General features: G+C 33.5%; 1 protein-coding gene across 1 annotated transcript; it reads right to left on the bottom strand.

Moving 5' to 3' along the window:
- Positions 1–19,687: 19,687 nt before the first annotated feature.
- LOC105772345 (ethylene-response factor C3) lies at positions 19,688–20,749 on the bottom strand. The gene has a single exon (XM_012593629.2). It carries the CDS (start codon positions 20,738–20,740, stop codon positions 19,937–19,939), a length of 804 nt encoding a protein of 267 aa, XP_012449083.1. The 5' UTR covers positions 20,741–20,749; the 3' UTR covers positions 19,688–19,936.
- Positions 20,750–26,411: the final 5,662 nt, after the last annotated feature.

Here is a 26,411-nt window from a genome sequence, read left to right as displayed (position 1 = left end):
AAATAAATAAATGTATCAACTTGGAAAATAAAATTATAAAAAGGGTTTGTAAACAATATTAAGCCAATAGTAAAAATAATGTTTAAAAACATACGATATAATAATAGATTTATTAAAAAAACTTTGAAGACAAAACAAAATATGAAGGAAACGTTTTTTGGAGTTGAAAATAATAATCTAGAAATTTTACAACCAAAGATTCAAAACTTAAATAAAAATTAAAATAATAATACAAAGAAAACAAAATTAAAAAATATCAAATAGATTTCAATATATTGGTATAGAATGAATTTAAAATATAAAATACAAACTAAATAATAAATTTTTATGTTTTAAAATTATAATAATAATGAATTTTAAAAGCTAGCTAAAGTTAAATATGAAAGTAATACTAAAAAGATTGATAATATTGTTAATGTAAAACTAATCATATTTAAAATTTGTTATTAAATCGAAAATGTAAAAAGGAAAACAAATTTAAACTAAATCGAAACCAAATTCAATGTTGTAGGACCCAACAATAATTAGAACCGAATCAACAGGAAACAAAAGAAACTAAAAATAAAATGCGGGGTCAAAATGCAATTGAAATAAAATTAAAGAGCTACAAACAGAATTAATATAAATAAAAAAGGACCAAAGTGAGACGCGCGAATGACACGAGGGACTAAAAGGGAAATAATCCCAACACCTCGAAACGCTGCGTTATAGGAAGGAACCAAGTGAAACAAAAATGAAATAAGAGGTTTAATTTAAAAACAATAAAACAACTTGATTGTAACGCGCCGAAAAATCAAGGGATTAGTGGCGCAAATGGACCAATGAGCGAAGGTGCGCGGATCCTCCCCGGGTCAGGTCACACGCGCAGGTCACAAGGCCAAATACGACGTCATTTCTTTTCGGGGTTAAAACAAAACCCTAAGCTATCAGGAGCTTTCCTAATATAAAAGAAAACCTAGGAAAAAAGGAGAGAAAAACTCTCTGCGCCGCATCAAGAATCGAAAGCCTCCCCCTCGCTTGTTCAATCTTGGCACGAGCAGGAGGGGATTCGCGACGACCGAACCGTAATGTTTCTAAACCCTTCCTCTTTTATTTCGTAAATATGCCTATATATGATTAAGATCGAGCGAAAAGAAAAGAAAAGAAAAAACCATTAAAGGGAACAAAAGAGAAAAAGAGAACCTTTTTGGTATTGATTTCGTTTTTGTGTTACAAGATGCTCTCCTTTTTTGTGCGTAAAAAAACCACCTTTACAACGTTTGTATAGGGTTCTTTATAACCCGAATTACAGAAAATCAAAAGAAAATAAAAATCCTCTCTTTTTCTTATTTTCTCTCTTTCTCGATTTGATCTCGATTTACGCAGTATTTTACTTGCTGCACTGTCTTGTTGTTGTTTGTTTGTGTGCATTCGTTGCAAGTGTACGGAGGTGCGGGCGTGGCACATACGTGGGAGAGGCATGCTCGTGCGGAGGCGACAGAGGCTAGAGCAGGAGCAGCTACACACGCGCAAGGAGAAGGCCTGGTGGTTGCGGCGCTAGTTGGGGGCTGATGCTAGGGTTTCTAGCATTTGGTTCAGGCCAGTTGGGCCACTTCGTGATTGGGCTTGGGGGAATTGGGCCTACTTAGGTTTAGGCCTGCTAATGTATTCTTATTGGGCCATTCGGGTCATTGTAATTTGGGTTTAAATTTCTGTAAATGGACTTTAAATTTGTATTTAGAGTTCATTTTTTATTTAGGCAGGCCCGGGCCAAAATTGGGCCTTACTGCCCCTCTTTGCTCATTGTCGTGTAACAAGAATAGAGCAAAGACTAAAGAGGACCAATTTTGCCTGGTCGTGCTTGGACCTTGGTGCTCTTCTTCTTCAAGTGGGCTCATTCCATCCTACTGCATCTTCAGAGGTGTAGGAATTGGTGCTTCGATCCACTCCTACCGCAACGTCGGGGAGATAGGATTTGTAACTTTGAAAGAACAAAATTTGCTATCTTCGATCTGCTCCACTATTGCCTAGGAAGATAAGATCTGCTATTCTTCGGTCTACTCCACTGTAACCTCAGAGAGATAAGACCTGATGTGATCTACTCTACTGTAACTTCAGAGAGATAAGATCTAATACTTTAATCCGCTCCACTACAACTTCAGGGAGATAGGATTGATTTCTTCTGTCTGCTCCACTACTGCTTAGGGAGATAAGACTTGTAATTTCCTACTTATTCCACTGCTGGTCAGGGACATAGGACTTGTGGCTTCAATTTGTTTCCCTACTCCCGGGGAAGATAAGATTCGCCGTCTTCGATCTGCTCTACTAGTGCTTAGGAAGGCAAGATCTGCTATCTTTAGTTAGCTCTATTACAACCGATGGAGGCAAGGCTTCGTTTTCAATCTACTTCGTTGTTAATGCAGAAAGGTAAGATCTGCTATCTTTAACCAGCTCCACTGCAACCGATGGAGGCAAGGCTTCATTTTCGATCTGCTTCGCTGTTAATGCAGGAAGGCAAGATCTGTTATCTTTAACCAGCTCCAATGCAACCGATGGAGGCAATGCTTAGTTTTGATCTGCTTCGCTGTTAATGCAGGAAGGCAAGATCTACTATCTTTAACCAGCTCCAATGCAACCGATGGAGGCAAGGATTCGTTTTTGACCTGCTTCGCTGTTAATGCAGGAAGGCAAGATCTACTTCTTTAACCAGCTCCACTGCAATCGATGGAGGCAAGGCTTCATTTTCGATCTGCTTCGCTGTTAATGCAGGAAGGTAAGATCTGCTATCTTTAACCAGCTCCAATGCAACCGATGGAGGCAAAGCTTCGTTTTCGATCTACTTCGCTGTTAATGCAGGAAGGCAAGATCTACTTCTTCACTAATCTGTTCTCTGGGGAACATGGCCTGTAAAATGAACCTAATTATGCCTAATGATTAGGAAGGCATGATCAAAATGAATCAAATGCTCCCAACTAGACATGTGTGAATGGTGTTTGCATGCATACGGAATTTTATTTTTCTGAGAACGATCCCGCTCAGGTTGTCATTACTCGAAGTTTATTAAGGCTTTGTCACTGAAGTGCTACAACGCCTTCTCACTTGACTGGCTTTTCTGAATAATCACTTAGTCAAATTGCCCCCACTGTAAACCTCAAAGTTTAATCCATTGGGGCCATAATTTGTACCATCATTCTCCCACTGTAATCCAAGGGTAGAAATATGGCTTTCCTCAATCCTCTCTTATCCAATTCTAGGATACAGGATCTGAATCATTCTGGTTCCCTACACCATTCCCAGGGTGTCGTACCAAAGACTTATGTGCAAATGAAGGCTCTCTTCTCTGAGGTAACATCTTCCTATTGCCTGATGATCATTGCTTGCTCGTTTATTTAAGCTTTGTCACTAACCCGTCATCTTATCATTTTGTTCAACCAATGCATTTGACAATGAAATCCAAAGAGAAAGTCTAAATTTAGACTATTCCTTCTCAAATTTCCAACCTTTAAATTTGGTGTGTTCTAAACAATAGTCCTGTTTCAGGCTCCTATATTATTTAGAAAATTTTCAGAGTAATATGCAAAACTTACTTTGTCAAAGTTTTATTAGTCCATTAATCATTATTCCAATGCAATATGCTTGCAAAAAGGGTCATAATAATGGATAAGAATAAAGTTGGTTCTGAGCATAGCTCAAGAATGATAATAAAGAAATTGATTGGGAATGTATATCTTGGAAAAGAAAAAGGTATTCCAAGAACAAATTATATAGAATTGGGTGCCCCAGATATCGCAACTTAAACTTCTCTGTACAAACTTTCTGATGACCATTTTGAGTTGGACATGTGTTTAGGAGATCTACAGTGCTCTGTCGATGCCCCAAGATGTCGCCTATCCTTTCCTGTCGATTCAGGCATAGCAACATTACCACATGCCCCAATCTTGATCACGATTTGAGTTGCTCTGATCACTTCATGCCCCATTCTGAATAATATTTGAGCCGCCCTTTTCGGGTTTTCAACTCAAATCCCCTTTGGCCTAAGGCGCCTTTTGCGAGTTTTCCCCTTAGCCTCTCCATTTTTACTCTTTCATTTTTCACTTTTCCTCATCTTTTTTCATTGTCTTGCAGTACGGTGACAAATCGTGATGTCTGATTTTGAACTGATTACAGCCCTCAGCTATTCAAGTTCAATGCAATTTCCAATACCACCCTCTCTAGAGTCTTATATCGGCATATGATAACATTAACGCATGCAGTAGCCTCTATCCATTTGATGAAGTAATTAATGATCTCAAAGAGAAGCAATGCCCATTAGAAGTCTTCGATAATGGTGATGTCCATGCCCCAATTTGCTCGAAATTTGAGTCGCCCTTTTCGGGTTTTCAACTCAAAACCACCTTTGGTCACAAAGCGCCCTTTGCAGGTTTTCGCCTTGGCCTCTCCTTTTATTTTTTATTTTTCCTTTTTCATTCTGATTTTTCATCTAGATTTATCTTTTTCATTCTTCTTTCTTTTTCTCATTTTCATTTTGATCTTGATTTTGATTTTTCTTCTTTGTTGTTTTTTTTTATTTTGATTTTTGATTTTTTCATTTTCATTTTGACTTTGATTTTGATTTTTCTTTTTCTTCCCTTTTTTGATTTGAGCCTTTTTGGGGCGCAACTACGACAGAAAACTTTGGATATTCCTCTTTAATCAGGATAGACCCAACAACAACTTGAAGAGATGGAAATTCGACTTCAAATGGGCAAAACTATGCTGAGAAAGGCATTGCCCCGGCAAAGAATTACATCGTTCATACTGCATATTTCTAGCATCGCGCTATTGTGCAGACTTCATCAACAGCGGTTAACCCGGGCATATTCTGGTATGATCATACGAAGACATCTTTGAACAAGGTCTTGCTTCATCTTCGCGGTCAGGTTAATTCTAATCTTCACCAAGTCCCCAATTCCTTGTGAGGTAGGATATGTCTATCCTCTCGTGCTACCATCCTCAACAAGTTCGGAGATAAGCTACGATCTATGTCATTTCTAAAGCCATGAGATCCGTCTAAACACATGCCTCGCTCAAGAGGAAAATCTGAGTTTGTAGCAGCGTCATTCATGTGATTGATATCTGAGGACCCATAGTAAGTACCGAAGAATGTACAAAAGAATGTATAAATTCATGAATAATTATTTGTATCATATAATTATGAATGAATGAATGATGGTTTGGAAGAAAATCCAAAAGAATGAAAGAATACAGAATTATTCGTATAGAATGAAAATATTGGCTCAAAAATAATCGCAAAGATGTATTTTATTAAAATAATAACGTTCAGACATGAGCCTATTTCACAAAGGAATTTCTATCATTTCTAGGCTAAAAACAACAAAAATGTTCTGAACATTACTCTAGATAAGCTCTAAAAACTATAGGGATTTCTTCCGCAGTCTAATTGTTTAGAACACTCCAGATTTATAAGGGCAGATATTTAACAAGATCCCTTCTTCAGTTGCTTTTCGTCGATGTGAACACCTCCCACTCTTCTCTATGCATTGCATTCACTTCATTATCAATTATGATTGGGTAACGGATTTTCCGCACTAGAGGAATCATCAAATTTAACGATGCCCATACTGATAAGCCTTTCAATCAGTTTTTTAAAGGCAATGCAGTTTTCTATGGAATGCCCCGTATTTCCCGTATGATATTCGTATTGTGCATTTGCGTCGTGCCATCTGGGGTACGGAGGATGTGGAGGCTTTGTGTAGAGAGGGGCAACAATGCGCGCGTCGAATAAGCTCTAATACAGCTCCTTATACGACATCGGAATTGGCGTGAACTGGAGGTTCTCAGTGCCTTGTTTCACATAAGATTCTTGTCTTGATGAACCCTGTTGACTAGTGATCCCTTTACCTTGATGACTTACTGACCTTGAGTAAGCTGTGTTGTTCACCTAATTTTCTCTTCTCCTTGGGGTTGACCTCTTATCACTCTCTTCTGCCACAATGTTTTTGGCTCTTATAGCACTTTCAATCATTTCACCGCTCATGACTATGTCAGAAAAGCTTTTTGTTGCACTTCCTAACATGTGCGTAATGAACGGGGCCTTCAGCGTATTGATGAAGAGCATTGTCGTCTCTTTCTCCGAGAAGGGTGGCTGAACCTGGACTACAACTTCCCTCCATCTCTGTGCATACTGCCTAAAACTTTCGCTCGATTTCTTTTCCATGTTTTGCAAGGTGATTCTATCGGGAACCACATCCATTACATGACTGTATTGTTTCATGAATGCCTATGCTAGGTCCCTCCATGAACCAATCTCAGTACGGCTCAACTGATTATACCATTTCGACGCTGCTCCAATGAGGCTATCCTAAAAACAATGTATTAACAGCTAATCATTGTTAATATACCCGGTCATCCTTCTACAGAACATGGTGATATGGGCTTTTGGGCAACTAGTCCCACTATATTTATCAAATTCAGGCGTTTTAAACTTGTGAAGGAGTACTAAGTCTGGAACCAAGCTCAGATCTTTCGTATCGATTCCATGGTGACTACCGGCGCTTTCCAGGGCTTTGAATTTTTCCTCCGGCCATTTACACCTATCCTCCCATTGTTTTAACAGTTCGACGTTTGCCTTCTCTTTTTCAGCCATTTCATCGAAATCAGGAATAACAAGATTCACTGGGTTATCTCTAGGATTAGAACCTGATCCAGCCTGAAAGTTTATCGGCATTGAATCATCAGTTTGAAACCGCTGAGGCTCAATTGAAACAGAGGATCTGCGCGGAGGTATCTCGGTCTGAATCTGCGCATGTAGAGGCGTAAAGTCTAGAGGATAGATAGGCCTATCCTTGTCTTCTCCTTCATCTTTAACCATAGGACCCTTCCCCTTATTTACACCTTTAGTCAGTAGGTGGGTCAATTCAGCCATCGCATCTTTTTTAGCCTTGATCAATTTTTCCGTTATGTCTTCTTGAATTTTATATAGCCGCTCTTGCATTTGTACTTGTAACTGTTCTTGCATATCCTTTTGCATTTGCTCCAGTTTCTCTAATCTTTGATCCATTTCTTTCGTTTTCCGACGAGTACCGTATTGATGCTTAATGGGTGAGCTTTTTTCGGTTTCCAGATTAGCTGAAATAAATTTTCTCAATTAGACCCTTTCAATGGACTTTAATGCATGTAATGCGAATGCATGAAATGCATGCCTACAGAGACATTGATTCTGCTTCAATTACATTTAGGAAACTTTTCTAGAAAGCAAATTCCTTTACATAAAACGGATACATGTACGGCCTCACCCTCATATTCCAAGAAACAACATCTATCTTCTTCTTCATGCACATGTTTAAGATAATCTTGCCAATTTCCAATATGTGCCATTACTAGCTCCTTTTCTTAATCTTGGTCGCGATCCATCATCTGTCCATCTTCATAAGGTTCGTCAACTTCTTTAAGGGAGTTGGGACGTCAAAGGCTCTTATACAGTCGCCTTGAATCCTCAGGCCACGAAGCAGGGTCACAAACTCTTCCATCGCCATTCTTGTGTTTCTCAGAATATATTCAGGAAGTCGTATTATTTTCCACTTTATCAAGGAATTCATATTCCATGACAAGCTTTCTAATTTAGTAATCGGTCTTGAATCAATATCTCTTTCCTAAGATGCAATGTAATGCAATCATAATCAAAACACAACAATAGGGGTTAGAACAAAACATTAGTAAACAAGGAAAACAGAAGTACCTAGTCGGGTGACTACTAGGGGTTTGGAGTGGCTCTACCTAGGTTAAGTTCCTAAGTCCACTATATGAGGTTTGGTTCTAGAGTCAAGGTACCCGAACCAGCAGATTCCTCGATCTTCACCCATTATAGGCTCATACAGACCGAGTTCGGTTCAGGGGAATACATTTCCCTATGGCTGCACGAAGATGAAAACCTCACAAAGACATAAGTACGGATGTATTCCAAAAGTGTTCCACTATCTTGCACGGAGGTGAAAACCTCACGAAGGACTAGTTTCTCACTCCCACTTAAAAGGACAAGACTAAACAGTCTTATGCAAAATGATGTCAAAATATACAACTTAATTTACAATAATCATGCAAACAAGTGCAAAGAAAAGATCGTAATTTTTTCAAATCAAATTTTAATTTTTGACAATAAGACAAAAATAATCAATTTTACGGCTTGACTCTCTAAATGCGTCCCCAGTGGAGTCGCCAAGCTGTCGACACCATTTTTATGAAATTTGAAAAATAGGTATCGATTTTGAAAATAGAAATGGGAGTCGCCACCGATCTTTTATTGTGGTGTGATTGGATCACCTTGAAAATAATTTTAGGTCTGCGAATTTTAAGAAAAGCGGGTTCGGGAGTCGGTTACGCACGAGGAAGGGTTAGCACCCTCGTAACGCCCAAAATTGGTACCGAATCGATGTTTAATGTCTTAATGTCAAAATTTTGAAAAGATTTTAAAATACGATCTTTTTATTCTGAATAAATTGAATAATAAAACACTCTTATTTCGAAGAAATAAAATGTCACACCCAGTGAGTTAGGGTGCAACATTTTTAATCTTCAAATTAAGTTTATCTTTTAACTTTTAAAACCCATGCGTTTTGAGAAGGATATTCGATTATCTGGGTCAAATGAGAAAATCAAAACCCAGTAAGTTAGCGTTCGATTTCACAAAATTCCTAAATATTGAACATTGCCTTAAAATCCTCATCTCGAGAAAATAATACGTCATATTCAATGCTTTAGGACACAACGTGTCAAATTCTCGAGAATGAGCTTTTATTTTGAAATTTCTATGTTCGAATTGAAAAAAAGGGGGTATTCGGCTATTTAAAATCAAAAAGGAGAATTGAAGCCAGTAAGTTAGGGCACAATCCTCTCGAGAATTTTTAAACACCAAACTTTGTAGGGATTTTGAAATTAAACAATTATAATGCTTTAATGAAATGCAATTTTACAAACCATATAATAAAGTATCAATATACAAATCAAATGGTGAATAGCAAGCTAAATTTACAATTGAGCAACCAAACATATAATACATCAACATTGATAATCAAATAAACTAATAATCAATCTTAACAAATAACAAAATGAGAATAATTAATATAAAGATAATTTAATCACAAGTAACCACTTAAAATAATCGAAATGAATAAAACAATTTGAAAATAAAAATAAAATTTTGTAAATTACAAGTTATGATGCATTTTATACACGCATATACATGTATTAAAATAATTCCATATAAATTATACGTATAAATATAATAATCACGGGATATCATGGTGAAAATAAAATTTGGGACTATATTCTAAAATACATTATTGAGAAATATAAAGTAATATATCAAATTCTAAAATATATTAAGTGTGATGAAATAAATAAATGTATCAACTTGGAAAATAAAAGTATAAAAAGGGTTTGTAAACAATATTAAGCCAATAGTAAAAAATAATGTTTAAAACATACTGATATAATAATAGATTTATTAAAAAAACTTTGAAAACAAAACAAAATATGAAGGAAACGTTTTTTGGAGTTAAAATAATAATCTACAAATTTTAAAACCAAAGATTCAAAACTTAAATAAAAATTAAAATAATAATACAAAAAAAACAAAATTAAAAATGTCAAATAGATTTCAAAATATTGGTATAGAATGAATTTAAAATATAAAATACAAACTAAATAATAAATTTTATGTTTTAAAATTATAATAATAATGAATTTTAAAAGCTAGCTAAAGTTAAATATGAAAGTAATACTAAAAAGATTTATAATATTGTTAATGTAAAACTAATCATATTTAAAATTTGTTATTAAATCAGAAAACAGAAAAAAAAGAAACCAAATTTAAACTAAATCGAAACCAAATTCAATGTTGTAGGACCCAACAATAATTAGAACCGAATCAACAGGAAACAAAAGAAACTAAAAATAAAATGCGGGGTCAAAATGCAATTGAAATAAATTTAAAGAGCTACAAACAGAATTAAAATAAATAAAAAAGGACCAAAGTGAGACGCGCGAATGACACGAGGGACTAAAAGGGAAATAATCCCAACACCTCGAAACGCTGCGTTATAGGAAGGACCCAAGTGAAACAAAAATGAAATAAGAGGTTTAATTTAAAAACAATAAAACAACTTGATTGTAACGCGCCGAAAAAATCAAGGGATTAGTGGCGCAAATGGACCAATGAGCGAAGGTGCGCGGATCCTCCCCGGGTCGGGTCACACGCGCGGGTCACACGGCCAAATACGACGTCGTTTCTTTTCGGGATTAAAACAAAACCTTAAGCTATCAGGAGCTTTCCTAATATAAAATAAAAATTAAGAAAAAAGGAGAGAAAAACTCTCTGCGCCGCATCAAGAATCGAAAGCCTCCCCCTCGCCTGTTCAATCTTGGCCTGAACGGAGGGGGATTCGGCGACGCACCGAACCAGGTAATGTTTCTAAACCCTTCCCTCTTTTATTTTGTAAATATGCCTATATATGATTAAGATCGAGCAGAAAAGAAAAAGAAAAAGAAAAAAACCATTAAAAGGGAACCGAAAAGAGAAAATGAGAACCTTTTTTGGTATTGATTTCGTTTTTGTGTTACAGTATGCTCTCCTTTTTTTGTGCGTAAAAAAAACCACCTTTACAACGTTTGTATAGGGTTCTTTATAACCCGAATTACAGAAAATCAAAAGAAAATAAAAAATCCTCTCTTTTTTCTTATTTTCTCTCTTTCTCTGATTTGCTCTCGATTTCTGCCCATATTTTATGTTTGCCTGTGCTTTGTTGTTTGTTTGTGTGCATTCGTTGCAGGTGTATGGAGGCGCGGGCGTGGCACATACGTGGGAGAGGCATGCTCGTGCGGAGGCGACAGAGGCTAGGGCAGGAGCAGCTACACGCGTGCAGGCACCACACGCGCAAGGAGAAGGCCTGGTGGTTGCGGCGCTAGTTGGGGGCTGATGCTAGGGTTTCTGGCATTTGGTTCAGGCCAGTTGGGCCACTTCGTGATTGGGCTTGGGGGAATTGGGCCTACTTAGGTTTAGGCCTGCTAATGTATTCTTATTCGGCCATCAGGTCATTGTAATTTGGGTTTAAATTTTTGTAAATGGACTTTGAATTTGTATTTAGAGTTCATTTTTTATTTAGGCAAGCCCGGGCCAAAATTGGGCCTTACAATGATGATTCCTGCTTTTGATCGTGCGATTTCAATGCCTAGAAAATACTTAAGCGTACCCAAGTTCTTCATTTTAAAATTCTGATGGAGGGTAGCTTGCAAGTCTTCAATCAGGGATTTATCATTCCCAGTGATCAAGAGATCATCAACATAGATGAGCATGATAACAATCTTGCTGCCGAATGATTTAACAAACATAGAGTAATCATACCGACTTTGAACATAACCAGTGTTGATGAGAGCCTCACTGAGATTCAAATTCCAGTGCCTTGAAGCCTGTTTTAACCCATAAAGAGACAAACGACAGACATGGTTGCTCCCTAGAGTGTCAAAGGCCAGAGGTAAGTACATGTACACCTCTTCATAAAGGTCACCTTGAAGAAAAGCATTGTAAACATCCATCTGAATGAGAGGCCAGTCAAAGAGAGCAGCAAGAGCAACAATTACCTTAACTGTGACCTGCTTGACTACCGGGGAAAAGGTATCCTGAAAAATAATGCCTTCCTTTTGGCTATAGCCTTTAGCTACTAACCTGGCCTTGTAACGTTCAATAGAGCCATCAGAATGGTACTTGATGCAAAAAACCCACTTGCAACCAATGAGATGTTTGCCGGGTGGAAGTGAAACAATCTCCCAAGTCAAATTGGCTTCTAAAGCTTTAATTTCCTGTTGCATAGCAGCTTTCCAACAGTCATGTTTAATTGCCTCTTGGTAAGTTCGAGGTTCAGAGATGTGAGAGATGGAAGCAGTAAAACATTGAGTTTGGAAGGGTAAATGATAAGTGATAAAGTTAGAAAGATGATACTAACCTTGTGCAACAGTAGAAGATGATGAAGAGATGGAAGAGTTAAAACAAATGTAATCCTGCATCCAGGTAGGTTGTCGGGTTGGTCGGGTACTTCTTCGAGAAGGATTAGAGGGTAAATGGGAAGGTGGTGGTGGTGAATTGGAAGGATTAGTAATAAGGAAATCAGAATCATGAAAGAAGCCAAAAGCATGAACGTCTAAGGGAAAAAGTGGTTGATCTTTGGGTGGTGTATGAAAAGGAAAAATGGACTCATGAAAGATGACATTGCGACTAACAAAAAATTTATGTGACATAGGATCAAACAGTATGTAACCTTTTTGAACTTGGGAATATCCCATAAAGATAGAAGGGGTGGCTTTTGGAGAAAACTTGTCATGGAATTTTGTGACTGTAGCATAACATAGACAACCAAATGTCTGAAGATGCGTAAAATTTGGTGGCTTGTGATGCAACAATTCAAAAGGAGTTTTCCAACCAAGCACAGTAGAAGGCAATCTATTGATCAAGTAACAAGCAATAAGAACACATACGCCCCCAAATTTGACTGGGACTTAGGACTGAAATTTCAATGCTCGTGCAAGATCTAAAAGGTGGCGGTGTTTGCGTTCAACCACACCGTTCTGTTGTGGTGTGTGAACACAAGATGATTGATGAACAATGCCAAGGGAGTGAAAAAAAAAAAGAGCCTTCTTTAGTGAAAAATTCATAACCATTATCACTTCGAACAATTTTAACTATCCCAGAAAACTGTGTTTTAACCAATGTGATGAACTGTTTGAGGTAGAGAAAGGCATCACTCTTAAGTTTTAAAAGGTAAATCCATATCATCCTGGTGTGATCATCAACAAGTGTTAAAAAATACCTGTGACTAGAATGAGTGGAAATTCGATAAGGACCCCAAACATCAACATGAATGAGGGTAAAAGGTGTTGATTGCCTGGAATGACTGTATGGAAATGATAGTCGGGTTTGTTTAGCTAATGGATAGATAGGACAAGTAGGATTGCTATGAGAATGCATAGAACCATCATGCAAAAAAGGTATTTTATTCATTGTTGAAAAATATGTGTGACCAAGTCTAGCATGCCACAGAAAATAATCAATATGCTTAGAGGCAGAAGCAAAAGGTTGTACAGGAAAATAGACAGGTGGGGGAGTATGAGTTGGGGAAGGTTGAGGTTGAAGTAGATAGAGGCCATCGTGTTCTTTACCAATCCCCATCATCCTTCCACTGCAAAGGTCCTGCAAAACACAACATGTAGGATAAAAGGAAACAAAACAGTTAAGATCCTTAGTGAGCTTTGAAATGGAGAGGAGGTTGAAATTAAAAGAAGGGACACAAAGAACATCTTTGAGGGTATAATGACGTGTGAGTTTGTGATTACCAACATGAGTGACAGCAGCTGTGGTACCAGTAGGCAACTTAACAAAAGAGTTGTTAGCACATGCAACAGGTTGAATTAAAGAGTTAAAAGCATGAGTCATATGATTGGAAGCACCAGTATCAAGGATCCAATGAATCGGATTCGATGCAGAAGATATACCTGCCATGTGAGCAACAGCTTGTACAGATGGTTCCTTGTTTAGCAGAGTCAAGAGCTATTGATACTGTTCAGTAGTGAATGTTGGAGCAGAAATAACAGATGATGAATGGACCGGTGGAGCAAAAGAATCAGAAGAAGGAACAACAACATTATTGGCAGTTGGTGATCGTTTCTTGGTGAACTTGAAATCAGCAGGAAAACCATTGAGTCAGTAACATTCTGCTCGAATATGACTTTTTTTTTGGCAATACGTACAAATCAAATCAGAACGCCTCTTGGGAGCGGAAGAAGTGGATGATTGCTGACTAAGAAGAGCAGTAGGCTCAGAAAGGGGTAAAGGAGATGCAAGCTCACGTTGAGTCTCATCACGCATAACAAGTGAATAAGCTTGATTAACTATAGGTAAAGGCTGCATCAAAAGAACTTGAGAACGAACATTAGAGTAAGTTTCATTCAAACCCATCAAAAACGGGAAAAGACGCTGTTGTTGAAGTTGAGCAGTTCTACGAGTAAGATCACAGTTGCATGTAGAAGAAGGAACAAGAACATCATATTCATCCCAAAGTAAACAAAACTTAATGAAATAAGTGGAAATAGAAGAAGTTCCTTGTGTGTGAGTAGAGATAGCACGATGAAGGTAGTAAATACGAGAGCCATCAACTTTATCATACCGTTCCTGGAGATCCTTCCAAACAATGGCAGCATTGGACGCAAAAACGATGCCAACAGAGAGTTCTTGAGTAACAGTATTAAGAATCCAAGAAAGGACGATAGCATTGCAACGATCCCAATGAGGCTTGAGATCTACATCGAAGCTATCACGAGAGCATGAACCATCAATAAACCCTAGCTTATTCTTCGCAAGAAGGGCAATGCGCATAGACCTGCTCCAAACACAATAATTGTCATTACCAGTAAGCTGGTGAGAAACCAAAATCATCCCTGGCATAGCAGAAGGATGCAAAAAAAGAGGATGACTAAATGACAGAGAAAGAGATGAAGGATTAGCCATCAAAAACGAAATGAAGAAAAACTGGATCGAAGATGATCAAGAAAAATGATCTTAGGCTGATACCATGTTAAGAAAATGAAGTTGATATGAATAATGGTTAATTCATTCAAGTAAAAAACAGTAAATATATACACAGGAGTGTAGCTAACAAGAACAACTAAGTAACTAACAAGAATAACTAACCCTACAGCTAATTACACGTTAACTAATTCTAACTAACTTTACATAAATGCTTATATATCAAACGAATATTCTCAACATTCTCCTTATCGTATGTGGGAAGCATATTGTGAAAATAAGAGTATTTTCTTGTAAGTTCTGCAAGTTGAATTATTGATGTTTTAGTAATTTTGTTTTAAGAGATTTTAGGGTTTAAATATGATCATTGATATGTTTTTCATACAAATTCTTCAAAAATTAACATATCATTCTTTTTTTTTCTTCACTCCTTTATTTTGAATCTGACTTAATATCTTATTTTCATATTCAAACACTCTTTTTGGGCTAAAATTTCCATTTGGCTCACTCATCCTTCCTCTAAGTTGAATACAAGTCCATTCTTTCTTCTTTAATTTTTCTTTCAAGACTTTCAAACACGACTTTGTGATTTCTTGTTCTAGATTTTGGGGTTTCTCATCAAATAGTACCCCCCCCCCCCCAAGATTTATCAAGTGTTTCTATTTCATACATATTCTCATTCAAAAGGGGGTAAATTTATATTTGGCCCGTCCTCGCCTCCAATTTTTAAGATTCCTTAAAGTACCTTGTATTACTTAATATATATTTATGTTTAATCTCTTAAATTGATTCATTGTAAAATATTTACTTTGAAATTATAAAATTTGGTAACATTTTCCTTAATATTAATTTAATTATTTCTATTTTACTTTTTAATCAATCAATTAAGTATATTTTATGTTAACTAATAAGTTAATATTATATGTGTTTATGCATAATTTAGTTAAGTTTTAGTTTTTGAAATTAAGTCGTTACTTTTATTAAATTTTTACATATGGAACATGACGCTTCTCTATTTAGTCAAGCTCATACTAAGTTGTTACTTAATAAATACCACTATTTTTAAATAGTGAAATATGTCACAAAATTAAACCCAGCCATCCCAAGTGGGGCTTATGTAAACAACATTTTAAAATTTAATTAGTAATCACTAAAGAAAGTAAGATATGGAGATTGATTTAAGATATAGCTGGCTAACATTTTTATTTTATACAAGTTTAGGTCCAAGCTAGGGCGAGTTTCTCATACATCAAAGTGACAAGGAAAAGAAAAATGAAATTACATTTTTATTATTAAAACTAAAGCGATATTTTGGTAGAATGTAATATAATACTAATGTTACTTTTTCAATTTATAAAATACATATGTTAAAATACAACTTTAAAGAACGTATAAAAAATTGGACAACCTGTTCATTACTTATTATTTTGTTTGGTAATGTCATTAAAAATAAGAATAAGATATTTAAAATGTCATATTATCAAGAGAAATATAAAATTATTTAAGGAAGAGTTCTTGACAATTTTGAGAATATGAGATTATCGACTTGAGTTAATGCTTCAAAAAGTGAGAATCTTATGCTAGAATTCCACTTTGCATATGGGAATGTTACATTTAAGAGTATACTTGGATAGAGAATTTTAGATGAATTATGTCAAAATCCTAGTATTGGTGATTATTTTGTTTAGATAAATAATTTTTAGAAAAAAATTAGATTATTAAAATTTAATGAATTATAAAATAATAATGATATTAAAATAATATAAATTATATGATATAATTACATTTGTGGAAATATATTAATATTTTTAAATATATATAAAATTATAGGGTAAACTATCAAAATTGTCATTTTGGTTGCCTCATGTTACATTTTAGTCACTTATGTTTGAAATGTTACGTTTTAGTCACTTACGTTATCCCATTGTAACATTTTAGTCATTGAGTTGTTAATCATCGTTAATAGTGTAAGGTAAACTTATGTGGCATGTTAAATCATCATTTCAAAACAAAATTTTAGGTTAAATTCTACAATTGGTCCTATATTTTTTTATTTTGAGCAATTTAATCTTTTTCTTTTATGTTCTTTTAACTTTCCTTTTTTTCTTTATTTTCATTTTCTTCGCTTCCCCTTTGTTTTCCTCTCTTCTTCATTTCTTTTAACGTAATTTTCTATGTTTTCCATTTGTTAAAAGTAGTCCACAAGCTTGCCTCACTGAAAAAATTAAATTGTTTAAAAAAAAGTATAGAGACTAGTTTTAACAAATGGAAAACATAGAAAAACTAGTTAAAAGAAATAGAGAATGAGGAAAATAAAGGAAGAAGCATAAGAGAATGGAAAATAAAGAAAAAAATTAAAAGAACATAAAAGAAACAAAATTAAATTGCTTAAAACAAAAAAAAAATATGGGGACTAATTGTATAAGTAAACCTAAAATTTTTGTTTGAAATGATGATTTAACGTGTCACGGCAGCTTACCATTACATCGTTAACGACTTAGTGACTGAAATGTTACAACGCAATAACGTAAATGACTAAAACGTAACATTTTAAACATAAATGACTAAAATGTAACCTGAGGTATACAAAAGTGACTATTTTAATAATTTACTCAAAATTATATAAAAAAGATATTTTGTAGTTAGAACAATTTTATTTTAGAATGCTACCACGTGAAATACGATTATTGAGGAATTAAAAAAAAACCAATTTTATAAGAATTTGGGTCTACTCAAATCTTCCTTTTGAAATTATTTATAGATTTTATTACATGATTATTAAGTGAGTATTATTTTCATTTCAAAATAATATATTAGTGAATTCAATAGAAAAATTTTAACAATTGAAGATAAATTTTAAAATATGAAAAGCACACAAATTAAATTATTAAAAATAAAACTAGAGAAACTATTTCTAAATGAGCGAAAAACATATCAGCACCTTTCAACATATATTAACTTTACAATACCAGGTTGCATCTTAATTTCAATATTGGCTTAATACCTCTTTTTATCCTTCTACTATAATTAAATTATCATTTTGATACATGTACAATTTTTTTCAGTTTTTCCCTATACTATCATTATGTATACCTTGTCATCCCAGTCCAAATTTCAGTTACAAAAGCTGTTCTGTTAATATCATTTTGTGACCAATGGCATGCTGACACGTCTCATGAAAAATAAAAAATTGAAAAGATTATCAAACATCTAAAAATCATAAAAAAATCAAACTAAAAAATCTTGAAACTTAGAAAATTGTAAAAAAAACTAAAAAAATCATAATCCATCTTTAAAAATTATAAAAAATTCTATAAATTAACAAAATTTAATGTAGAAAACTCAAAATTTCTTTAAAATATAAAAAAATTCATTAAAATTGCAAAAGAATTCCTAAAATTTCCAAACAAACCAGAAAATTCTATTTTTTTATGAAATTCTAAAATTTTCTAAAAAACTTAAAATTAAGTAGAATACATTCTATACAATTTTACTTAATACATATTAGTAAATTTTATTTTTCTAACTAAGAATACATCAAATACTAGTCCATTTTAAAAAAGAAAATGAAATTTGCGTATTCCAGAAATGTGGTATTCTAGTAGATGAAATGGTTCGGGAGGCTTCAACCTTGAAATTATCTGAGGTTTAACCATTAAAATTATTAAGCATGCGGAACTTCAAAAGAAATTTTAAAATTTTCATAAAATTTTAAAAATATGTTAGTTTGGAATTTTAGTTTTTTAAAGAAATTTTAAAATTTTATGAACTTTTTAAAAAAATAGTTTTCTTTTTTGGAAATTTTACGATATTTTTGCAATTTTGATATTATGAAGGAATTTTGAGTTTTACATTAACTTAAAAATAATTTTATCATTTTAAAAATAGGTTATGAAATTTTTAGTTTTTCTTTTAATTTTCTAAGTTTCAAGTAATTTTTGGGTTAGATTTTTTATGATCCCTTTAGTTTTTCTGATATATTATTTAAAATTTTAAAGTAATTTTTACTTTTCCTTGACATATGGCAATGTGTCAGTGGTTGACTTAACTTTTTTAATGAAAATATTGGTGAAATAACAGGGATTACAAAATAAAAATATAAAGACTAAACTGATAAAAATAATACATATATCAAAGTGATAATTTAGCAATAGTATAGATGCCAAAAGAGGTATTAAACCTTTAATATTTTTTCATATAAGCTCGAATTCAGCTATACTCAAAGTGGGGTGAACAAAACTCAATTCAATTTAAAAAAATTGAAAAAAAAAATTAAATTTCGAGTTATTCGAATTACTCGAATTCAAGTTAAGTTGAATTTTACAATTCGAATAACTTGAATAATTTGAATAACAGGTTTGTGTAAATACTTTTTTGGTTCCTGTCAACTTTGAAATGAGCAAATTGATCTCTCTCAACAAAATTACAAAATAATCAAAATAATTTTCAAATATTCAAAATAATTTTAAAATTCAAAATATTTATAAAATTTTCAAAATTTATATTTTTAAAAGATTATAAAAATTCTAAAAATGTATAAAGAAAGTTAATATTTTAAATTTTTCTAAAATAATAATTTTAGAGACCTAAGTAGGTTAATTAATGTTTCAAGTTTATTATATTAAAACATCTTATTTTATTATTTTCTTTTCTTTGAAAATTTTTCTAAAATATATGGTTTCAAATTTATGTACTCTAACATGAAATTAGTTATCTTTGGAATAATATTTTAATTTGACATGTTTACTTTTTTAATTTAATTCAAACAATTTCACTCGATTCAAAAATTTCAAGCTAATTAAGTAAGAATGATAAAATAAAACTTGTAAACTCAATTAACTCGAAAATTTTTCACTCGATTCGATCGAACGTTTACCGTTAACTCAAAATATTGGTTCACTCTTTATCTATTATAACAAATTAAAAATGTTATATTAATTTTTATATAAAAAAATTAAATAATTTTTAATTAATCAATTGAAATTCTTGTTGGATTGGCCCAATACAAAATCTGGTAAACCTAACCCAGGCTAATCTGAGTGAGCTATCAAACCCATGGACTGGTCTAAAACTAAGTATAAAAATGCTCTTAAAAAAGTATTAATAGTATCAAAACAAAAACAATATGGTAATTCAATGTTAAAAGAAAGAAATTATGTTGCATTTCATTTCTATAACAAACAATTAAAGTTAATCCTATCTCTTTGATAAGAATCACAGTATTCGTCAAAGAAACAACCTATGAAACTGAAAATTCTGTTGTTTTGTCATATGTAATGAATGTATATAGCAATAAAAACCTAGACTGATACTAATATAATACATGCATCCCTGACAACAAATAAGGCATGCGGTTCAACGTATGACCATGAATCACTCCAAATTCTGTCAAAAAGAAGACAGCAAACTCTCCAAATAATCACTCCCCAAATCCTGAAACTCAAAAACATCACCATATCCGTCCTCCATCACTTGTTCCACAGTTGCCATTCTTTTTAGTTTAGGCTCTTCAATCATCACATACTCACTGTTTTGATCCCAATCTCTACACTCTCTTTTGAAACCTGTACAAGCACGGTCTTTATATTGACAAGTTCCAGAGTTGATGTCGGTTTTTGTGTCGTCAATACCCATAGCCTTAGACACTATCTCTAATGGGAAGTTGAGATATGCTTTGGGGCCTCTAATTCTCAAGGCAGCTTTGTCGTATGCCATAGCTGCTTCCTCGGCAGTTTCAAAAGTCCCAAGCCAAACACGAGATCCTTTCCTCGACGAGTCCCTTATCTCCGCTGCATACTTTCCCCAAGGCCGCCTCCTCACTCCTCGGTAGTGTCTCGTTGTCACCTTCTCTGCTCTCATACAGTTATTAGTCACTTTAAACCCTCGAGGAGGGCTTATGTCTTTGCTTGTTTCACCATTAAATGATTGATTTAATTCCCCAAAAGGGATAATCCCATGGAGAAGATCATCCCATGCATCAGCTCCCATTGATATCCACCTCCCAAGACTTGGTAGCCTTCGCAAACCCTCTCTCCCATCCAGGCTTGGCAGTTCTACCCATGATTTCGACGTTGATTCCACTTCATTTCTAGTACTTGTTTTACCAGCTTCCTCTCCACCAATGAAGTTGGCCCATACATTCTCTAATATTGACGGATCAGATGTTGCATGCCCACTGCTTTCTATAGCCATCGTAGTATTTGCAAACTATCAATTAATCGCCAAAAGGGTTTTGATGATTTAGAAATATAAAGCTATAAATACGCGTATTTTGAACCTTTATCCTATAATCCATGTCAAATTCCAGTTAGAAAGCTTGTCATTTAATCAACCGACCTGCTTAATTCATGGATAGGAATTAGAATTCAAACAATAAAAAATGAAGGGGATTTGTGTATTTTAAGGCTATAATGTTGACTAATGTGGCTGGTCTAATCATTTGGATGCTTGATTTATGCTGATGCCTGAACTTAATATATATTTCCCCAAAACCTTCCTGGAATTCATGGTCAAGAAACAGCGGAACCAGGCGAATTGAAAGCTGGCAAAAGAATGAATTCTTCATTATATTGTTAAAATAATGCATGTTGCAAATATCAATTTATTCAAAGACATAAATTGCCTCCATTTCCTACTTGGAATTACGTTTTAGTTTCCCAGATAATAAGAGCCATTTAATAACTTGTAATCCGAGTTACTGAAATTAAAATGATTATGTAGGTTTGAAAAAGAGAGGGATTAATAAAGAATTCTTAGTTTTCTTTCAATATACACTTATAATCCTAGCTTTTTGCTGGTTTAAAAGTCTAAAGCTTCCCAGACATTCCTTCCACTCCCAGCTGCTTTCTCACTATGTGTAAAAACTTAAATAGCATAGTTAAAAAAAATACTTCAAATGTAAATACATTTTGGGTTTATTTAGTGTCGTATTCCTATATTTCTTTACATCACATTCGTGTATATCATTTGCAAAATTAATAATTTGCATTAGAAAAACTTTATATTATCCGTGCATTCACGTTGTATTCGTATTATTTTTCATATCATATGATGGTGTTTAGGTCTACCTATAATGTCAACTACAATATTTTGGTATCAAGAGTTCAAATGCAATAATAACTTAGCTGGAATCCAATTATATATGTTTTTTTCTTTTGACAAAAGATAGTTGTTGTTTTTTCACTAGCTAATGCAGGAATGAAAAATTTGATTAATGAATTTATTTTGTTTGAAAAGTGGATGCATGATTCGATAAGGTAATTTTTTTAAATAGTGGGTTGGAGTAGGTATGATAATAGTTTGCCCACCTCACTTCACTATAAAATTATCATTTTATCTTTATATATAAACTATTAAAAGAATAAAAATATAATAATATAAGTATAGAAGAAAATTATGTTAAAATATTTATTTAAAGAATTGTGTTTAAATATTTACTTAAATTTAAAAATTAAAAAATAAAATATGAAAAGTAAAAATTATATTAAAGCACAATGGAATGGAATGAAATAGGAAAGTGATAATAAATTTTAAGATTATATATTTATAATAGAACCAGAAATATGCCAATTAAAAAGCAGTAATAAATTTAGAAATATCCGCCCGTCGTACTTTACTGCAATCCGTAGGCTGATGTTTCAAATCAATCGGTTTTGTGGAAGCCTACGTGCACATCTATAGTTCTTAGCATCCAAGCATTGACATATTATCCTTGATTAACGAATAATATCAAACTTGTTGCAAGGGATATATATTAGAAGGCCAAACGCTTCAACATTTAAAAAAATGACAAATAAACAATACAAAATAAAATTAACTTGTAAAGTGGAGTATTAAAGGCTTAAAACTAAAGAAAAGATGGAGTCTTATGCAAAGGCGGCGGTTATTCGATGAACCGGGAAAGGAGACTTTACCGTCTATCCATTAAAATTTAAAGGATAAATTACATCAATTGTTGTTAAATTCGGTTTAAAATTACATTTTGATTTTTCAATTTTTAAAAATTATATAATAGTCACTAATTTTATTAAATTATTATATTTTTATCATTTATCTGTTAACTTCCTTTAAAAAAAATAATGTTACACTTTAATTCAAAGGGTTAATAGCTAATTTGGTCCATGAGCTATAGTTAAAAAAAATATTTTGATGTTTTAAAAATTTTCTTAACAATAATTGTAAAAAAATGTAAAAATAAATAAAAAGTCTTATAAAAAATTAGTTGCAACAAGGAAAAACCTAGAATTTCGCAGCTAATTTTTTTATATCTATAAGGAATTAACCCATGTATGCAACGAGCAAGTAAATAAAGTAAAATCGGAAAGATCGAACATGCAAATTTTACGTGAAAAAATTCCTCAAAAGAGGATAAAAACCACGAGTAAAAAAAGATTTCACTATAATAAAGGAGAGTACAAAAGATGAAGAGAATCAAAGGAAAACTCGAAGCCCCACAAAAAAACCTTTCAAAATAAAGAACATAAAACTCTCAATCTAAATATTTTTGTTTTATCAAACCTAGAGTAACTAAGGCCTATTTATATATTGAAATTCGTAGCATATATGACTACAACAACCCTAGGTTAATTAGAGTTTAACTGGAAAACTAAAAATAGAGTTTAATTGGGAGAAAAAAATCGAGAAAACTTAGACTACACGTCGCCACGTCATGACATGGTTGGATGTGTTGTCAGGATATGAAAGACAGTCGAGTTGTTAGGACGAAGCTTTGTTGCTCATTGGGATGAGATGACCATCACGTCATCGGACGAAAGAGTGTTGCTCGTCGGGGCAGTGCATAATGTTTGGTCAAAATAAGAGGCATTCTCCCACAAATCTCCATATTGACTCGTATTTGACTTAACTCCCTTGCCAAGCCCTATTACAGGCCTAATTGAATCTTCATTGGATATTTACCAAGTCCAAGTGATGCTCGAACTTTGAAATTAGAAGGCTCTTTGTCAACATGTCGGTCGAATTGTGTTCTGTTCTAATTTTAAGAATCTCAACATCCCTTTAAATGATCACCTTTCGATCAAAGTGATAACGGATGCTTATGCGCTTTGTTCTTTCATGATGCATTTGATCTTTGGTGAAATGTATGGCACTTTAACTATCACAATATGCGACATATGCTCATTTTTCACTTACCAGTTCACTAAACAGGCCCCTTAACCAAATTGCTTCTTTTACTGCTCCTTGCATCTCTTCAGTACCTCAGCCAAATTACTTAAACAAACATCATAAGTGCTACCAAGAATAGAAAAATCATCCATGAATATCTCAACAAAATTTTCTACCATATCAATAAATATTGTTATCATGCATCTTTGAAAAATGGCAGGGGCATTACATAAACTGAAAAACATTCGCCTAAAAGCAAAGTATTGTACGGGCAAGTAAAAGTTGTTTTGTATTGGTCTTTCGGGGCTACAACTATTTGGTTATATCCTAAATATCCATTTAAGAAACAATAATATTTGTTACCTATCAATCGGTCCAACATTTGATCCATAAAAATTAGCGAAAAATGATCCTTCTTCGTGGCTTTGTTCAATTTTTTATAGTCCATACAAATTTTCCAACCTGTGACTGTCTGTAATGCTTTGTTTTTGCAAGTGTACACAGTCGTTATCAAGTAATAAGTAAGTAAAAGAGTTATCGTCTCTATAGGGACTATGTATGTTAATCAATTAATTGTAAAATTAGAGTTAACAATCTGGTGATAAAAACACAATATTTTGAGTGGTGATGATTAAGCTAAGTTGAATTATCTAAATGCAAGATGATCCCTAATGCAATTTAATCTAAATACCAAGTATGAAATGAGATGTATGAAATGAATTTAGCAGCAAAGACACAAAATTCAACAATCAATAACATGAATAGGCTAGGATAGTTACATCTTTCAACTTAGTTCATTTTCCTCATGTTTAACATTGTTCGGAAAACATTCCATGGCAACTCGATCTTTCATGAGTTTGGAAACCAAATTAAATCCTTTTGAAATCTTTTACTTAGTGAAATATGCATTTTACTGACCATATTAAACTAAGGGTTTCTTAGAATTCATGTGAAGTAATAGGGAGGTATCAAGTTTGAAACAATTTAATCACATAAATCTAAAAATTATGCAAGATAATAGAGCTTGTCAAAGTTATTATGAACCTTTAATTTAGTCGGATCAGGATCTAAATTAAGCATGCACTTTTCAATTATTGTGTCCATTAGTCGTCGTCTAGTCAGGATCAGTTAGCTAATTTAAATGCATCCAATCACGTATGAATAAAATACATACTTGAATTTAATTTAAAACACGATCAACTAAGGTACAAAAACTATAAACATGATTTAACAAACTCAACAAATTAAGCTACCATTGTAGATGACAAGATCATAAAACACATTGCAAACATATTTAAATCAAAATAACAAAGTAAAAGAAGAATAAACTCTATTCAAATTGGTAGTCTCACGAACTTCGAAAGAAGATGTTTTCTTGTGATCTCATGTTACTCCTTTGTTAATGGCTCCTCAAAGTGGCCGGCCAAGACGCAACCTTATCACGGTTTTGTTGGCTAAAAATGAAAAGAAGTATGGGTTCTAAGCGTGGAAAGAAGGAATAAAATGAAAGAATGAAAAAAATGAATTGATAAGTAATGAACGAAGGAATGATGGATGATTTTAGGGACTAAGGGATGAATGAAAAAGTGAGAGGAGTGTGGTATTTATACTTGAGGCTGGTGGCTGAATTTACTAAAAATTGCATCAAAGATCCCTTGGTTCTCTCCAATTAATGGCTGGCCATAACAATTGGAAATGAGGGTGAGTTGGTTGCTTGATTTAAGCATGGAATCATGCTAAATTTAGCCATGGGGTGGACAGTTTCTTGAGCAATTTTCATGTGCTAGTTTTTAATGATTTTCAAAGTGTAGGGACCTTCAAATAATTGTCCTAAAGCTTATTTTTGGGCAACCACGGGCTTGTGTTGAATTTGCGCTTGACTTCCCCTTGTTGGATGGTTTCATGACCCAATAAATAGCCATCTTGTAACATCAATTTAACTGAGTCAAATTAACATCCTTATGACCCAATTTTGCATAGTTTTATTGTTCAAGTAGAGTGGATTTGTTCATGTCCGTGCAAGAATTATAATGAGCTCCATATTATATCACCTCAGGGTCCCACTGCATTATTAAACATAACACATTAATAAATAACATGAAAATGATTTAATTTATGCACAAAATTCATATAATAAAGCACAAAATTGTATATTTCATAAATTTATGTCCATGATTGAGATTTAAGCAAAATTCACTAAATTCATTAACAATTGCTTGCGATTAATGTTATTTTTAAGTAAAAAGGTGGTAAAAATGACTAGAAAAACCTTATACAATTTAGAGTTTACATGGTCCTCGTTGGGATTAACTCATTTCATTCATTTTCAACAATTGTGATTCCCCTTTTCTTTGGTACACACTGTACTGGACTTACCCACGAATTATCTAAGATAGGGTAGATAATTCCCGAATCTAACCATTTAATGGCTTCCTTTCGAACTACCTCTTTCATTATTGGATTAAGTCTCATTTTCTCATCTATTCTAGCTCACTCACCTTCCTCTAAGATAATCTTGTGCATACAAAAGGAAAAACTTACTCCTCAAATATCAGCTATGGTCCAATCAATCTTCTTTTTAAATTTCTTTAAAACTTTGATCAGCTACTCCTCTTAGTGTTTGTCAGTTCTGCTGAAACAATCACAGACAAAGTAGAACTGTTACCCAAATAAGCATATTTCAAATGAGAGAGAAGTACCTTAAGTTCGAGTTTGGGTGGTTTCCTGATTGACAACTTCG

Source organism: Gossypium raimondii, chromosome 6 (assembly GCF_025698545.1).
Source record: "Gossypium raimondii isolate GPD5lz chromosome 6, ASM2569854v1, whole genome shotgun sequence".
Lineage (NCBI taxonomy): Eukaryota > Viridiplantae > Streptophyta > Magnoliopsida > Malvales > Malvaceae > Gossypium > Gossypium raimondii.
This window is presented reverse-complemented; position numbering and strand designations above follow the sequence as displayed.